General features: G+C 38.0%; 1 protein-coding gene across 1 annotated transcript in view; it reads left to right on the top strand.

Annotated features, from left to right (window-relative positions):
- Positions 1 to 14097, top strand: part of PTCHD4 (patched domain containing 4) — a 172907-nt gene that overhangs the window by 45266 nt on the left and 113544 nt on the right. The window contains exon 2 of the mRNA XM_037844361.1: positions 1022 to 1502. Coding sequence (XP_037700289.1) covers positions 1022 to 1502 — 481 coding nt within the window. The remainder of the gene's footprint in view (positions 1 to 1021; positions 1503 to 14097) is intronic.

A 14097-nucleotide genomic window follows, 5' to 3' on the forward strand; every position in this document is an offset into this window, starting at 1 on the left:
CACATTTTCACATTTTCAGTATTCTGTCTCTCCTGGGATCTGTTGGTGGGATTAATATTCAATCTGCCAATCATTGCTATGACAGGTGCAGAAAAAATAAAATTCCCCAACTGCTTAAGATTTGGTGACAACTTCAGGGGTTACTTTCTGAGTGTTGAGGTCCACTGGTTGTGAACTAGTGCTCTGAATCCCGTTAGGTACCTCAATGTCCACCTTAAATGATCTCTTTCAATCTCACCTGTTCTACCTCATGTCAAGCCTGAAATTGAGATTCCTTTTGGTAACCATATCAGAAAATATTATTCTGATTTGGGGGGTTTGTCCACTGTCATCTGTGGGAAAAGGTCAACCTATGTCTGAGGGTGGTGTTTGGAGAGAACGCTGTAATGAGAGAACAGGTGTTTACAGCATATTTAGGAAACATTTCAACTCCATTAAATTAATTCTAAGGGATAGTAAATTTCTACTGTTCTTCAATATACAATTGTGCCCCCAAAATAGAAAGAATTAGCAAAGATGTTCATGCATGTTTGTGTGAGTTTCTGTGCGTGTGTGTATGCTAACCCTAGAAAGTTCAGCATGTTTATTATTTAATGGATAACTATTTTAATTTTTGAAATGTTTTTAGCTCATGCCATACTTTACTTTTGGCTGAATCTGAATCAGAAAAGTTGATTCCTGCATTAAGGAGTTATAATAGATTGTTACAGAAAGAAATGGTGGGGATGAGAGTATGGATGAGAGCAAAGCAGTATTTACATACATTTTCCAATGCATGTGGTGAATCTTGTGTAGCTTCGTAATACTCTTTGCATCTTTTCTAATCCTGATCATCTTGCATGGTATCCCACATAGCTCTAAAAGGTTAAATATGAAGTCCTAACATGCCACTCCACCCACATCTGTTCTATGATTGCTAGAACCAATTTCTGCCTTCTTTGTGCACCTTTAGAGTAAGAATTGGTTCTCAAGAAAGGGTATCCCTCTAGTAACGTAAGTCTCCCCTTTTATTCTTTTCAAGGATGGGAGGAACAGTTTTATTGGACACCAACTGGGCGGGGTAGTGGAAGTGCCAAACAGCAAGGACCAGCGGGTCAAGTCAGCCAGAGCCGTTCAAATCACCTACTACCTCCAGACCTACGGCTCTGCCACCCAAGACCTCATAGGGGAGAAGTGGGAGAATGAGTTCTGTAAGCTTATGAAGAAGCTCCAGGAAGAACACCAGGACCTCCAGCTCTATTCTTTAGCATCCTTTAGCCTCTGGAGAGACTTTCATAAGACCAGCATCCTGGCCAGGAGCAAGGTCCTTGTGAGCCTCGTGCTGATCCTGACCACAGCCACCCTCTCCAGCTCCATGAAGGACTGCTTGCGCAGCAAGCCTTTCCTGGGCCTTCTGGGGGTGCTTACGGTGTTTATCTCCATCGTCACGGCAGCAGGGATCTTCTTCATCACTGATGGAAAGTACAACTCCACCCTGCTGGGAATTCCATTCTTCGCCATGGGTAACTATCGATCCTTGTGGTAATCGGATTCTTACCGGTTTGGGGCAAGGTAGTACATTTCTTGAATTCTCAGGCAGAAATATGTTTTAATTTTGCAATCATATGTCTGTGTTATTATGTAAAATTTTACTTGGGGTGGTGTCTGTTTCACCTTTTGGGACCTATCAGAAAGTTATGGGGCTATCACTCTATTTTCCCAATTATATTAGGGCATTTAATATTGCCAGATGTTTTGAAATTACACAATATTGAAATTCTCTAGTCAGCTTCTTCAAAATTATTAATTGGGGGTGATGGGGGATAGAGTTAAAGAGAACAAAGACTTATTTCAAACAAAATTTTGTAGTTCATATTCATTGGCATCCTCAAGTTGATAAGATGGTGAAGAGTGAATATCATGAGATGAAAATTCTGAGAACCTCTTATATATCATAATCTCAAGGAACTTCTTCAGTAAACTGTGTTTAGTAATTCATTTCAAGATTTTTTTGCAGTGAATATATTCCACTCCCCACCCCTATAGAAGCTAAAATTTTCCTGTTGCCACCTAAAGACATGCCCATTTTTTTTCCATCTCCAGTGAAAATAATTAGTAAGAATTCTCAGTCAAGATTACTCCTTCTTGTAAGTTTTCTCCCAGCCATATATAATTGGCCTAGAAAATAGTTTGTGTGTGTGTGTGTGGTGCTTGCTTGCAAAAAAGTCAAGTCTAGGAAGAAAAATAAGTGAGCAGCAAGATTGATGGGTTGTATCAGAAAAGAGATGATAATAGTGATATCTATGGTACTGTACAACAGGTCTGTTAGGTGTGATAAAATTCTCTATGTTGGAGAATGAGCTGTAAAAATAGTCTCCAAGTGGTAAACTGGTATGAATAGGAGAGTCTTCAGCTGAAAAATTGTTGGTTTTAGATCCCCAGTTTAAAAAATAGCTCTAAATTACAGTTTTATGCAGGAACGTGGTCACAAAGTCTTTTGGGTGATCAGGAGGCTTCTTTTCTTTTCTTTTGTTTTTTACAATAACAAACATTTTCGAGGATAATGCTGCAGAGTGAGTTTATATTGTAGGTTCTGGAGTCAAACTTCTTTATCGGGAAACCCAGCTTCACTGTGGCCCTGGTAAGCTGCTTCATCTACTGAAGCCTCAGTTTCCTCAACTAGAAAATGAGAATAATAATAATAGTAACATCCTCATAAAATTATTTTTGAATTTAACAATATAATTAAAGCTAATAGTACACCGTAAATACTCAGTGTCAGCAATTTTCGGTAGTTAGCCTGGCATACTAACTGCAGAGGATTGAATGATGAATAGGAAAAAGCCCCTGGCTTCAAGAAATTGAAAATCTTATTGGATTTTTGCATTATCATCTCTAAAGGAATATGTATCTTGTTAATTAAAAGTGTTTTTTTTTTCTTTTTCCCAAAGAATGACACAAAACATCTTTGTCACCAATGACAATGGTGACTCTAGATTTGAACCATTTATACTTGTTATGCTTTTTGGACTCAGTCTCATAGCTTGAAATAATAAAAGATTTACAAGAATCATTCAGCACTATTCATAAATGGGACATGGCTGCTTCTAGGTTGATAAATTAGCTTAGATCCTTCTAGAGCTTTTTCTAAAACTGATGGCAGACTGACTGAGTAATATAAACATTTATCAGAACAAAGGTAGAATTATATGTTTCATATAAATAGGGAGAAAAACTTTCTCTACTAAAACCAGACTATAACATGGACACTACAAAACTAGAGTGCTGGTTTCATTCTTTAAACAAGTAACAAGAACACCTGAAGCCACACGGAAGGAACAGTCCAGACCCTGTAACCGCATTTATCTCCACTCACAGTGACTTTTGAAGCCAGAAGGAAGTATCCCGGGGCAGGAAAGGTGCAGACTTTAGGAAACTTGGTTTTCAGTGGTCACACCTCAGTATTCCTGCAATTGTAATTCCTTAAAATATTCTCGGGAAACAAAATATTTCTGCTACGTTCTGAACAAATAGCAACAAAAGACCTATCAACATGCATTTATTTTTTCTCAGTAATAAAAGGCAAAATTTTTGTTCCATCAAGGGGGAGTTTTTGTTTTGGTTTGGTTTTTATTTTTGAATAAAATGATTATAGTAGTAAGGATACCAAGATTGAAAGCTCATGAAATGAAAGGATCATTCCACAGGGTTAGGAAACCTGAGTTTTCATCCCAGCTTTTACGTTAACTTTGTGTGTTTTGGGGGCAAGTTATGTATAGTACCTTTGCCCCAGTTCTCCATAAATAAAATGAAGGATTTGGACTCTTCAGTCTTAAATTTTCAGATCCTACAGCATTTATTCATTGCATTCTTCTACTGAAGTTTAGAATCGTTTATCCTTTATAAAAACATTTAGACTATGTATTATCCTCAAACTTCTAATCGTTACCTTCTAATGTTAAAAGGAGAGAGAAAGAATTTAAAATTAAAAAAAAAAAAAGAGATACCCTTGCATTCAGAGCCAGAGACACAAAAAGCAGTCAAGTGCCTGCAGCTCACCTCCGTAAAGCTGGCAGGTGGAATGTGATGTGTTGAGCATAAGATGAGTTGGAAATACCTGCTGGTGGTGCAAACGCCACTAGTTGTAACCAGTCCCTTGATGAATGACAGTTTACACGGTGTTGAAATCACATGATTCAAAGTTAGTTGGGTATAAGGGAAAAAAAGCCCAATTATTTTGTTAAACCTGTATTTCTATCCCTATATTCCCATCAGGATTGCTTTGAGGTAGTAAATATTCACTCCATTATGTTCCAAGATTCAGACCTTCCATCTTCATTAGAACTTATCCCTGAAGCTGAGTATGTCACTTGTGATGTTCTATTTTTCACATTAAACAAGCTCAGCCATTTTATTTTTGACCAGCTATCTTCCTTCTGCAATGCATCTTGCTTGTTCTTTTCTCCAATTATTCATCTGCTTAATATTCTCCATGTCTTTTCAGAGTCATTTATACTCTACCTAACTATCTGGCAGTGTTAAGCCAGTACCAATTTTTATATTTTCCTGAAAAGTAAATTTGTGTTTGTCAAATTGTATCTTCAGATTTGGGTTTTGGAAAGAAGATGATTACAGGAGTGTATATTCCCTCTTGAAAGAATTAGAGAAAGAAATTCAAAATTAGATGTTTTTCAAAAGTCATCTAAAAATGACCCCATTTAGCTCCAGCCTAATGGCCTTTCTCTATCCAAGCATAAACCAATTAGAATACCACTAATTTAATTTATAACTCATTGTCAGCTTTTTTTTCCACCTCATTTGCTTTATGTGGATTTGTTTCCTTTTTCTGGAAGGAGAAATATGAGCTAATATAGTACACAGGCATCAAGCTGGCTCATGCTGTATCTTTTTGATCTTCTGTGGATAACTGCCAGGGTCATTAGCAGCCTTTGTTCACTATTATTTTTTTTCTGTCCATCCCACATTTGTTTCATATGCTCAAAGTCTTACTTTAGTCAGCTTGATGTCACTGGACACATCTAGATGACTTGTTTGTTGCTGGTGATCCCAAAGTCTCCAAATATGAGATTTCACTGATCACTCTTAACTGAGATCTGTATTCATTTATTTATTCATTCAGTCAAATAATTATTGAGCACTTACTATGTTTCAGATGTTTTGAGCACTGGAGTAAAACGTGTTGGACAGAATTGATCAAGTCATTACCTTTACAGATCTTACTTTCTAGGTCTACAGAGGGAAGGACTCAGACAATAAACAAATAAATAAAAATAAACTGTTACATTGTTGATGTGATAAAAGAATAAAAATAAAGCAAGATAATGGAGAGCAGAGAAAGGCATTTCTAAAAAGTTAAATTAAAGGAGAGCACTTAATGAAGTACAGGAAGAAACCACGTGGTGATCTGGGATAAAAAGTGTCTTGGGCAGAGACAGCTATATGTGCAGAGGCCCTGAGGTGAGACCTTGCTTGTCATAATTAAGAGCAAGAAAAGGAGTGTGGCTGTGGCAAAGTGGACAACTTTATAGTGTTTGAAAAAGGACTTAGGGAAGTAATATGGGGCCAAATTATGAAGGGTGTTACAGCAGTTAATATTTCAAAAAGCTATTGGAAGCATTTTTAGACAGAGAGGGTTGTGATCTGACTTATATTTTAAAGACATCCTTGGCTACTTTATTTGGCTTAGAATAGCATGGTGGCAGTGTAGGTGGGACAAAGGGAATAGACTCAAGATACATATATGAAAATAGAATTAAAAGGATTTACTGAAGGACCTGGTGTGGCATGTAAGAAATGTCAGAAATATAAGAAAAAGAGGAATCAGGATTACCCAAATTTTTGAGGACAGAATAGCTAATAGAATGCAGTTGCCATTTACTATAATAGGAAAGTCATAGGAGCAATAAGTTTTAGGGAATTAAATCAAGAATTTGATATTTGCTAACTTAGAGATAGTTGTTCTGCTTCCAAGTGAAGAAATGTGAAATTGGCTATATACGATACATATATAGTTCAGGTTCAGAGGTAAAATCTGTAGGTTGGGGCTGGAGATATAAATTTGGAAGTGATGAGTCCAACATCATGGAGTAGCTAGTGTTGATTTGATGAGATCACCTAAGCAGAATAAAAAATGAAAAACAGAAAAAGTCTGAGATCTAAGCCTTGGGGTTTTCCAGTGCTTAGGAATTGGGAAGATGATGATGATTCAGAAAATGACCTTAAGAAGAATCAGGCAGTGAGACAGCAGGACAACCAAGAGCGATAACCTTCTGAGTAGCCAAGTAAACAAAATTCTTCACAAAGGAGAAGAGATTAGTTGTGCCAAAACTACTGAGAAATTGCCCACATTGAGAACTGAGAATTTACCACTGGATTTGACAATATGATGTTCACTAGCAACCTTGACAAGACCTGCTTTGGGGGAGTGTTGAGGGCAGAAAGGATAATTTAAGTAGGTTCAATAGAGCTTGGAGGAGAGGAATTGAAGATAGTGAGTAAAAACAACTCTTCAAGGAGTCTTACAATAACAGAGAATAATAGGAGAGACATATGGGTCACAGTTTTGGGGGATTTATATGGGTGATATTAGAATATGTTTACATTGCTGATGGGAATGTGCAGTAGAGAAAGAAAACTTCATAATACATCAGAGAGAGGAGGAAATTTTAGAAGCAACATCACTGAACAGGAGAGACAGGATTGGATTCAGAGCACAAGTGGAGGCATTGGCTTTTAGCATAAATGGTTCAGCTATAGTAAGAGAAAAGAAGGCAAAATACATGGACAGATCCAGATAGATTGGTACATGTTGGGGTGGGAGCATGTGGAAGTTCTCTTCTCTGTCTTTGACTTTGTTAGAAATATGAAGCAAGTCATCAGCTGAGAATAAATTTGGGGAAGTAGGTGTTGATTTGAGGAAAGTGGAGAGAATTTGAAAGAAGAATTTTGGAGAATTGCTTTTTGAATTGCAATTTTCCATTTTGGAGAATTGGAGAATTAATTAAATAAGATAATGTAGGAGATCACTAAGAAGCACTAAGGACCCACTAGAAGTTTGTATTCATGAATTTAAAAAGAAATCAGTCAGCATGGTTGCTGTTTTGTTGTTTGTTTTGTTTTTGTTTTTGTTTTTTCCTAGATACATATAACTTAGTGCAGGAGTTGAGCAGGCATAAAGTTGACCTTAACCAGAAAAAAAGAACAGAAAAAATGTGAGGTGCAAGATGTATGCAAAGGAGCAACTAGAATGGACTGTGAAAATTGTATTAGCCAGGATCAGCTATGCTATGTTGCAGAAACAAACAACTCCTCAAATCTAATTGGCTCACTACAACAAGGATTTATTTCTTGCTCACATCAGAGTTCAGTGCCAGTCAGAAATCTCTCTTTGGCAGCTGCCTTCCAACAGTGACTCATGAGCCAGACTGCCACCATTTTGCAACCCTGTCTTTTCATAGTTGGTATACCCAGCCATGTTAATGCAAGAGAGAATATAAAGAGAACTCACACCCCTTTTTAACTGCTTTAGAGCAGTTGGTTCCCATCACATTCCATTGGCCAGCACTAGACACATGGCCACAAACCAACTGCAAGGGAGTACGAGACATGTAGGCGAGCCCAGAATTATTTTGTGAGCATCAACTGTTTCTTCCATATCAACGAAGCCAAGTAGTAAAGGAAATGAGGATATTTTTCACTACCACCATCATATAAAGAAGTTGGTATGGTGAAAATATGAAGATTTTCTTTAGGGGTCAGAGAATTGTTTAAGTAGGGTCTGTTCTGGTTATCTATTGCTGTATAAAAACACTGCAAAACAATGGTGTAAAACAACCACCATTTTATTTTGGATAGAGCACAGTGGGAACAGCTCTTCTCACCTGCACAATCTCTGGGGCCTCAGCTGAGATGACTCCAGTGGCACAGCATCTAAATGTGACCTTTCCTGCATGGTGGTCTCAGGGTAGTCAGACTTTTTACATGGTGGCTCAGGGCTCTAACAAAAGTGTTGCAAGAGAACAAGGCAGACATTGCCAGGCTGGCTTAGCCACGAAAGTCACATAGCATCTCTTCTTGCGTATTCTATTGTTTACATATGAGTCACCAAGGCCAACCCAGATTCAAAGGGAGGGTAACTGGACTTCACCTCTTAATGATGCAGTGGCAAGGTCACATTGCACAAGAGCATGTGGAATGGGAGCTGCTTTTGTGGCCATCTTTAGAAAATGCAATCTGCCACACGTTATAATGTGAATGAGCTGCACAGATACGATTTGGATTCTAGATATAATTGATATAAATATTTTTGAAAAGAGATTATTACAAATTAATATGTTTATGATTTGATCATTTTGGAATGAAACATGAATATAGGATTGAAAACATGGGGAGTTCAAAGGACCAAGGGGCCCGAGCATAGAAGGGATTGTCCTTGTGGATTTTTAAATCACCAAAAATTGTGCCAAGAGTTGTGTTGGTTACAGAGACACTGAGCCACTTGCTAAATCTTCAGCAAACAAGAGAGACTGACCCTGGGGCCTGGAAAGGAATGCAAAATATAGTAAAAGGAGTTTGCATAGTCTGTGGTGTACATGTCAAAGTAGTAGAGGTTTTTAAGGAGGAGAAAGAAACAGTATTTAAGACCTCCCAAGAGGATCAAAGATAATACCTATAATATTTTCAGGTCCAGTGATAGGGGAGGTATAGAAGAATAAAATAGCCTCCACTGGAGAGGATACTTGGGAACAGTATCTTCAGGGGACAGCCAGTTTTCACTACAACATGAAGGCAATGATAAGTTTGGAGAAGAATTTTTGAACACAGGGAGTCTTGGTGATGGCAGACTCATAGTCTGGTTCATGAGTTTGGAGGGTTGGGAAAATGGTCAACTTGGGGGAAGCACAGAACTGTAGGGTGATAAGTGCCCAGGCAAAGATCTGGGAATCTTGGGCCCTTGTGGTCACTGAATGAGGAGGGATGTGTGACTTGGCAGTAGTACTGATAGTCCCAACGGACAGAACTACTGCTAAACTGTAAGTGGGTCATATCACGCATCTTCTCAAAACCCTCCGATAACTTCCTATCTAAACCAAAATAAAAGACACAAATCTTCAGTGATCTCCAGGGCCCACAAGTTCTATCTGACCTCTGCCACCCCTCTGACCTCAGTTCCAACCATTCTGTCTCTCATTCGTTCTGCTCCAGCCAAACTGGCTTCTATTTTCTTCTAAAACATGCCAGGCCCTTTCACCCTATAGCTGAAAAGCTCCTCCTCCTTACCTCCTGCAGGCCTTTATACAAATGTCACCTTCTCAGTGAGGATGTCCCAGGCCACTCTATCTGAAACTGCAAGGGCCTCCCTAATACTGCCTAGCTCCTTCTCTGCTTCAATTTTCTCCTTAGAACTCATCATTATCTAACATATAATATGTTTTACTTTTCTACATTTTTAGTATCTGTCTCCCCTGATAGAATGCAAGCAAATATGGACATAGATTTTCATTGTTCTGTACATTGCTGTTTCTCAACACTTCAAACAGTATCTGGCCCAGAGTAGCCACTCAGTAAATATATGTTGAATTAATGAATGAATTATCTCTTAGTGTTTTTCAAATGGGGCATCATCTATTAGAGACACATTAAATCAATTTAATGCATCATGGTCTACATTTTTATTTAAATTAAGGAAAAGAGAATAGAGAGTAATAAGAACTATCAGAAGATACTGCATATATAAGTATTAGTGTATCATACTTTTGTTTCAGTTACATATACACACACATACACACACATACATATAATAGATCATGATGTAAAATGTATTTCTAATGTAGGCCAGTCAAAATTTTCAGAAAATTTCACTTTATGGACTTCTTTGGACTGATCTGTTATGCAGACCTGGTGAAAGGTAGGGATTTTTTGATGTGGGATACAGCTGAGGGAACTAACCAGGAGCACAGGTTGCATTTGGTCCTGATGGAAACAGTATCTGGACATAAGGGCAGATTTGCCAGCAGCATAAGTAGCAAGGTGTTACTTCTTAGATGCTTCTACTTCCACAGCTAGCAATCAGCATAGTATTTAGCACATGGTGGGCCCAAAGTAAAGACTTGATGATTGGGTAAAATTTTCTAATCAAGATGTTATGGTATTAGACATGTTTCTTAGTGATTTGGCATTGCCACAGGACCTGTTTTACTTAGCATCACCAGAAGCCTTCCAAAAATATTCCCATTTCTGTAAGGAAAGGATCTTATTAAATCATCAAAAATGTTCTGTTGGAGCTATTTCTCAGCCATGTTAATTGCAGACACCCTGCTTTTAGCCGATAGTTAAAATTATCTCTTTGGGGAAGAGACCAGCTGATGATGTTTAAACACCCCAATGCTTGGAATCAAAATACTTGGAGTCCAGTCCAGTCCCTGCGTCTGACTGCTAGGTGACTTCACCTCCTGCAGGAGAGCAGGAATGGCCAGCCAGAATGGGATTGTCTGAAGTACTGCATCAAGGTAAACACTAAGACTTGAAGGATAAACTCATTAAGGCTTAGGCCACTGCTTTTCTGAGCAAAAACAAAGTCCCTTCCAGAAAAAAATCATTTAAAACCTCAAGACTTACTTCCAAGGTTCAATTCCCTTTCAAGCCAGTATTTTCAAACCCAGTCATTTAAAAGAAAAAAAAAATCAGCAGAAAATGAAGTAAAACCTATGATGACTTGAGAGTCTTAGAGGTCAGCCCTAGGCTTCCAAGCAGAATAGAAGAAACCCTGAACCCTGACTCCCATCTGCCTTCTTGCAATACTCTGGCTTGTGTGGGCATCAAATTGTGTCAAGTTAGTTTTGGGGTCTGATTTGTCTTGTTTATGGATTGAGCAATGCCTTCATCCAGGCTGAGGCAAAACTCTAATATTCAAGCCTTGACTTGCAGATATCTCTACATACCCTTAGAGAAACTACAACCTTGACTTTGAATTTAACATAAAGAAGTTGCTGTTATCTTTCCTACTACTTCCCCACATTATACATCGCTTAATAGGCATAAGAATGATATGTGAAGGCCAGTGATATTTCCAGTGATTATTCCCACATTAAGTGAGACATCTTGAACTAAATATTACATTTAATAACATAAATTAAAAAAATATTAGTTAATATTTACTGGTAGGCTTTGAGATGACTTATAATAAAAAGCATAGATAAATTGAAACATAATGCAGGATAACAGCCAAATAATGAAGGAAAAGGAGATATTCTATCTGAAAGTACAGGGTGCAAGGTTAAATTAAAATTCTTTTCAGTCAAAATAAAAAGGGGCAACAGGTTAGATGGCTCACTTCATCAAATGATAACCAAATGACAGCACCAAAAATGACTGCTGAAAGGCACCAAAAACTTGTAGATTTGGGGGTGAGGACTGTGATGAACATAATGAGGACTCATTATAATACCTAACAGTAGACTGATGAATTCATTCTCTATAATTTTATCATTTCTGCCTCTCTTCCCCCTGTCATTGCTGAGGATCAGGGCAAGTTTATATACCTTCTGAGTTGGTATGATGTTTGGCAAATAATAAGTACTCAACAGTTACTTCTTGAATGAATGAATTTCATGAGCTCACAGCAAATATAAAGGCTAATTTTTAAGAAACAGTATATATATACACACACACATATATATATATACAACTTGGGTGAAATTGTGTGCATCAGTTTAAAATATTTTAGGACAATGGCTATTAAATAAAGCCATTGAAAGTGATTGTATGATGAGGGGATTTGGGATTTCCAAACATGAGTTTAGTCAGAAAGTTATATATTTTCTTTGGCATTTCATGCAATTAAAAGTGTTCCCATGGCTATTTTCTCATGAAAATGGCTTCCATTTTAAAGGGGTAAGTAGGATAGCTGTTTCTATAAAATAGAAAATAAAGTTACCACAATTGTTCTCTAGGCTGTGTGGAGGCAGAATCAGAAGCCATGTTTCTTGACTTTTCCTCCCAGGTTGCTTGCACTCTTTAGCTATTCTCAATAAAGAGCCCTGTAGATTCCTCTGCATATCCTGGGGGTACTTTGGGGCCTGGGAAAAGCTGAGCCAACAAGAGGTACCACTGCTCCTTGCCAGGCACTTCACCCTATATTTTTTAACATGACAAGTTTCCATGAAGATTTAGTTTGAGGAAATAAATCCTATGGATTAAAAACAAAAAGTTGGAAGACTACCACTCCTCTACCATTCTATAGTGCCTTCTTTATAATATAATGAAAGGGAACTAAAACTGAGATGAACTAAATTTGTTTCACAGCCTGGGTGGCTCTGTTTCAATTGAGTGTTGTAAGTTCCTGTAGTCATTTTATTCAAGTGCTTCTAGAGGTGTGATTTCTACTTAACACTTTAACTTTCTTTCCTGCAGACAAGTTGACCTATTTTTAAGATGCTATAAGTCTAAAGGGATGGAGACAATGAGGGTATATGATTGCTAGAGGAAACTGAGTGAGATTACCAAGAGATTCCGAAGGGTAGAATCCATTATCTTTGTTATATGACTATATTCCAGGGTAAGAATCTTAGTCTTCCAGGTCAAGAAATTATATTTTAAAGACACAGTGGCAAAATGAGATTCTTAATGAAAGAGTCTCATTAAGTAAGTTGATAAGAGATCAAAATAGTACTATCTACTAAGGGATTTTGGTTAGCACTGAGGTTTTACAATAAATAAGAATGCTCCTTGTTATCAAAGAGTTCAAAATCCACCTGGGGAGACTTCCAGGAAAAATGGCAGAGTAAGAAGCTACAGTACTTAATATTCCTAATACTCCTCCTCAACAGCTAGTGGCATTATACAGCATCCAGGGAAGAGCGGGATAAAGAGGCTGGGACATTGTGGTCAAGAACTTGCCCATGCCCAACCCCCACTCTTGAGTCTTGCCTCCTCAGTCCTGGCTGGTTGTGCGGATGGAGAGAAGCATGGAAGCACTCTTCCCAGAGAATGGTGTATGTGTATATGTGTGTGTGGGGGGGGAGGAGGGGTAAGGCTGATCACAGCTTTTGATCTGCAAATTGTGATTGCTAGGTCCAAGCTTTGGTAGCCAGTTTATTTAACCCACCCCACACAGGGAACACTCAGCCTTGTTTCAACCCTGCCCCCAACAAGGATGAAGGCAGAGGAAGTTCAAAGTTGCTGGGCCTCCTTATGGCTGCAGAAAAAAGCTTGCTGAAGAGTGCCATTGACTGAGTTGGCCAGGAAAGCACAGCTTCAGAGAGCTGTCAAAAGGCCTTTCCTGACCCTCTCCCTAGGCTTTTTGGAAATGGTTTATGCTCCCCTCATGTATCCCTGACCCTGTTTTGGCTGGGAAATACTGACTTGGGAAAGTCCTCTTCAGAATAACCCACCTCCCAAAAGTTGCCCTACAGGCAAAAGCAGCTAGAGCAATGAAAGGAGAATTGAAAAATAAAAAACAAAAAGCAAAGCTATAGATATAAAACAAAAACAAATAGAACAGATCAAGATTCCCAGAGAAAAAAAAGGGGCAAGGAAGCTTTCTCCTGGTGGTGAAACAATTGCACAAATAGTGCAGTCTTAACAATTATACCACATACCCAGGGCAAGAATCAGAATGAAAAAGAGCTGAATAAATCTGATCAAATATGTTCAAACAAATATCCTAAATTATTTCAAGGAGATGAAGGAAAATATGGATAAAAATATAAAGAATATTAAGAAGAAACTGGGTGAGCATAAAGAAAAATTTGAAAAGTGTGAAAAGAAGTGTAAAAGAACTTGTGGTAATGAAGAAACAATAGAAGAGATTAAAAATACACTAGAGGCATAAAGAAGCATATTTGAATAGACAGAAGAAAGAATCAGTGAATTAGAAGATAGGACAATTGACATCTCACAGACAGAAGAACACACAAAGAATGGAAAAAAAATGAGCAAGGTCTCAAGGAATTGAATGACAGCATGAAGTGCACAAACATACATGTCATGGGTGTCCCAGAAGGAGAAGAGAAGGGAAAAGGAGGAGAAAAAATATTTGATGAAATAATCACTGAATATTTCCTGACTCTTATGAAATCATAAATATACATGTCCAAG

Source organism: Choloepus didactylus, chromosome 7 (assembly GCF_015220235.1).
Source record: "Choloepus didactylus isolate mChoDid1 chromosome 7, mChoDid1.pri, whole genome shotgun sequence".
Classification (NCBI taxonomy): domain Eukaryota; kingdom Metazoa; phylum Chordata; class Mammalia; order Pilosa; family Megalonychidae; genus Choloepus; species Choloepus didactylus.